The 4943-nt window shown below is 38.3% G+C and overlaps 1 protein-coding gene across 1 annotated transcript in view; it reads right to left on the bottom strand.

The window, feature by feature from the left end:
* lama2 (laminin, alpha 2) overlaps positions 1 to 4943 on the bottom strand; it is a gene marked incomplete at its 5' end in the record, with an annotated part of 106098 nt that overhangs the window by 91160 nt on the left and 9995 nt on the right. Inside the window, one exon of the mRNA XM_016244669.1 lies at positions 660 to 773. Coding sequence (XP_016100155.1) covers positions 660 to 773 — 114 coding nt within the window. The remainder of the gene's footprint in view (positions 1 to 659; positions 774 to 4943) is intronic.

Below are 4943 nucleotides of genomic sequence, written 5' to 3' on the forward strand. Positions count from 1 at the left end.
TCTCTCTCTCTCTCTCTCTCTCTCTCTCTCTCTCTCTCTGCTGTAGTGATACTGTTGTCTGAACACGTTTGTTTGTGTTTGCTATTGTTTGGTAATGTGTCAGTTATGTACTTTAAACATAATTCAATACTCATAGATCATGTGGACGCAAACCTTGTTTGTGTTTGCATACAAATAAACAATCCATTAAAACCTGTGCCATTTACTCTGGCTTTACAATAACACACTCACTGGATGGAAGAGAGAGAGAACGAGACAGAAGAGAGTGTGCAACACACACACACACACACACACACACACACACACACACACACTCTCACTCACTCACTCACACACACACACACACACACACACTCACTCTCACACACACACACACACACACACACACACACACTCACTCACTCACTCTATCACACACACACACACACAGGAAATGGAACGGTTCTATTTTCTGTGACTCCATTTGAACTGCATTCACAGCAGATTGTGTTATAATGCAGTTCTGTTATTATGGGCAAACAGCTACAACAACAAAAGCAGCAATGACAAAGCAAGTCAATTCTGTATACTCACTATGAAAAAAGAAAAGAAAGAAAAAACAAAATACAGTCCCTCACCTCAGTAATGAGGACACACACACACACACACACACACATTACCAGGCAGTGTCCAGTGATGTCGTCGCAGTGCTCTGCGTGTCCGTGGCATTGACAGAGTTCACACACGCCGCGATACAGCGTCCCGTTAACCCTGCGGAAGCCCACCGCACATGTCTGTGAAAACACACACACAATGACACACACACTTAATAAATCAACACACATGAGTCTTCATGAGGATGAGCGTGGTGTTTTGGACAGGTTTGGCTGTACGTGCGTCAGCCAAACGTGAGAGCGTCTGCGCTGCCAGTAATTAATCGGTGCTATGCTAATTGACAGATCATTGTAAGTGCTTTGATTTACTAAATGAAGGAGAAGATTTGTTTCAGTCAACTGAAGCACAAGGGAAGTTTATAGAGCCGGCTGATAAACGCCTGTTCAGACAGAGTGTGTCAGTGTGTGTGTGTTTAAGCTGTATTTTCTTATTCAAACAATTCTGCCTTGTTTTATTTCATTAATGTGCCTGAAGTTGCTCTTCTTCTTGCATTTGAGTGATTGGTCACAGTTTTTACTGTCTACACAGACAGCTGTCGGCATGAAATCACAATTGTCATTTATTATTCTCATTATTTTCTATGTTATTGTTCTTATTGTGAATGATTCATTCATGCATATTTTTTTATATTCCTCATAATCTTTGCAATTAAAATGTCATAACTTGCTCCTTATGAGACTGCAATGCATTTAAGCCAATGACATTCAGATCTGCCTCATTCAGGGGTGCAACACTCACTGTTCACAATCCAATCAACAACCAATGGATTAAATCAAGTCTATATATATATATATATAGTTTAATAACCCATCTCACTCAGAAATACAGGTGCATCTCAATAAATTAGAATGTCATGGAAAAGTTCATTTATTTCAGTAATTCAACTCAAATTGTGAAACTTGTGTATTAAATCAATTCTATGCACACAGACTGAAGTAGTTTAAGTCTTTGGTTCTTTTAATTGTGATGATTTTGGCTCACATTTAACACAAACCCACCAATTCACTATCTCAACAAATTAGAATACTTCATAAGACCAATAAAAAACATTTTTAGTGAATTGTTGGCCTTCTGGAAAGTATGTTCATTTACTGTACATGTACTCAATACTTGGTTGGGGCTCCTTTTGCATGAATTACTGCATCAGTGCGGCGTGGCATGGAGGCAATCAGCCTGTGGCACTGCTGAGGTGGTATGGATGCCCAGGTTTCTTTGATAGCGGCCTTCAGCTCATCTGCATGGTTGAGTCTGGTGTCTCTCATCTTCCTCTTGACAATACCCCATAGATTCTCTCAGGGGTTCAGGTCTGGTGAGTTTGCTGGCCAGTCAAGCACACCAACACCATGGTCATTGAACCAGCTTTTGGTGCTTTTGGCAGTGTGGGCAGGTGCCAAATCCTGCTGGAAAATGAAATCAGCATCTCCATAAAGCTTGTCAGCAGAAGGAAGCATGAAGTGCTCTAAAATTTCCTGGTAGATGGCTGCGTTGACTGTGGACTTCAGAAAACACAGTGGACCAAAGTCCGGAGGTCTGGAGGAAGAGTGGAGAGGCACAGAAACCATGTTGCTTGAAGTCCAGTGTGAAGTTTCCACAATCAGTGATGATTTGGGCTGCCATGTCATCTGCTGGTGTTGCACAATATGCTCAACTTTTCACAATTTCCATTTCTTGCTGACTTTAAGGCAGGGTCCTGACCTAAATGGTTCCTCAGAAGACACTGATTTGAAACACTCTACATGCAACTCGTTCAAAAGCAGCATACAGATAGGGCTTTTAAAATCAAGGACAACTTTTATAATGGCAGGCTGTTTGCAGACTCCCATCCTCAACATCAGCCAGGACAGAATATAGCACAGGATGAACTACAGATAGACTGTGCGCACTGATAATAACAAAACAACTGCTATTACACACAAAAGATAGACCAAAGAGAAGAATACCCCAGTCATAAAAAAGTAAAAGAAGAAGAAAAAAGAACGAAAATACACAAATAAAAAGTGTAGCATATTGAGAGTGTTTAACAGGTAATAATTACTGCTGTTTATTACTGTGAAACTGCTTTGACTCGATCTGTGTTGTGTGAAACGTTACAGAAATAAAGGTGGCCTGACTTGAATAAGCACTCAAACATTGGGTTAAACAGTGCATTTTCAATTAGATGGATCAAACTTTTATCATTTCCAGTGAATTAAAAACCAGACTAAAATGCTCTTAAATGACTGGTTTTGATCAAAACAAGCACTTTCAAACCATCTGCACCTTTAAACATGCTTGTTTCTGTAGACAAAAATGCTCAACAAAGTGAAAACCCATGTTCTTTTTATTTTTTGTCTGGTTATTGCTATGGTTAAAATACTATACATTCATTTGCTATGTTATTCTTATAAAGGAGGAGACTAATTAGGACATTTGCATGAATTATTCCACCAATTGTTTATTCAAGAAACTTTTTTTTTTTTTTTTAATGTCTGCAGAGTTCATTTTAGTTCTCATTCTAAAATAGGTAATTAGTGAGGCATAATCATGTGTAACAATGTCAAATTGGTACAACTGACATTCATTAGTATCAGCCTTTGTGTGAAGTGCGTTCCAAATGACGGTTGTTTTCTGCAATATTTTCAAGCCATCATGCATTTTGGGATTTACTTATTCGTGGAGAATTCATGCGATGCTGCCTTAGAATTTGGTCAAAGCAAGATATCTAATGAGGCAGAATAATTGTGCATCCTCCTGTTTAGAGCAGCCTTGTGCTGTCTAGATGGGCAGATCACGAGAACTGCTGACTGCAGAGACCTTACACAAACGTGCTGAATATGAAGTGGATATTGGAAATGACTACAGCGATAAACATCACACTTGTTTTCCTGCTTTCTTTCAGTGACCCTGCTGACCCCGTCACTCTCAGAGCAACTCTGAGCTGAGACACACAGGGGACATTTAAAGGGACAGTTCATCCAAAAATAAACATACTCCTGTCCTTCTAGACCCTGCGTGACTTTTGTTCATCTTCAAAATACAAATGAAGATCATTTTCATATTCACACATCATTTTTGTCCATCAAACGCCATGCAACCGAAATTTGATGCTTCAAAAACTTCTTAAAGACAGCCTATAAGTAATCCATATGATTTGAGCAGCTTAATTCAAGTCCTCTGCAGAGACACGATAGCTAGAGATGATGAGCAGATTTAATTTAGGTTTTATTCACATATAAACTACTGGTCAAAAATGTGGAATAATTGAGCTTTTTAATGTTTTAGAAATAAGTCTGCTCACCAAGGCTGCATTTATTAATTCAAAAATACAGGAAAACAGTGAAATGTTATTACAATTTAAATGATGTGAATATCTGTTCAAATGTAATTTATTCCTGTGATGCGCAGCTGTATTTTCAGCATCAGTCTTCAGTGTCACATGATCTTCAGAAATCAGTATAATATGCTGATCTGCTGCTCAAAAAACAATTCTGATTATCATCAGTGTTGAACACAGTTGTGCTGCACAATATTTTTGGGGAAACTGTGATGCATTTTATTTTTCAGCATTCTTTGATGAATGGAAAGTTAAAAAGAATAGCATTTATTTGAAATAGAAATCTTGAAACATTGTAAATGTTACAAATTTATAAATATAAATTATTTCTTAAAAAACAAATCTTATTTACCTCAAACTTTTGAATGGTAAAGTATCACAGTGTCCACAACAAATAAATTTTTTTTTTTAATCATATAAATGGAGCCTTGGCAAGCAGAAGAGACTCGTAATTATCCCGAAATTTGACTGGTAGTATAAAGATTGATCAACACACATACAGTACATAAAGGCCATTAAATATGATCAACAGAAACTTAAAAATACATAACGAGCGACTGGATTGTGGACTGCTTCAAAAGGAAAACAAATACATTTTAAAACAAATGAAAACATTTATATTATGAATTAGCATTTCTCTAGTGTGTCCTCATTTAGCCGAGTAAATGTGTATGTGTGTGTTTGTGTGTGTGTGTGTGTGATTTGAGCTTTGAGTTCTGGTGATGTCACGGGAGGGTTTATCCTGCGGTTGAGATGATCACAGTCTCATTCTGTCTCTTGGCCAGTGGGACCTGCTCACATCAGCATAAAAATCTGCTCGCTCAGAAATCAATAGCCACTGCAGCTTTAATAGAGGAGACACTTATGCAGAGAGAAAGCATATCCCAGTGATTCAACACAGTCAGCCACCCCAGCTGCTGAAGCACACACACACACACACACACTCACACTCACACACACACACACACACACACAC

Source organism: Sinocyclocheilus grahami, unplaced genomic scaffold (assembly GCF_001515645.1).
Source record: "Sinocyclocheilus grahami isolate Dianchi unplaced genomic scaffold, SAMN03320097.WGS_v1.1 scaffold730.1, whole genome shotgun sequence".
In the NCBI taxonomy this organism is placed as follows: domain Eukaryota; kingdom Metazoa; phylum Chordata; class Actinopteri; order Cypriniformes; family Cyprinidae; genus Sinocyclocheilus; species Sinocyclocheilus grahami.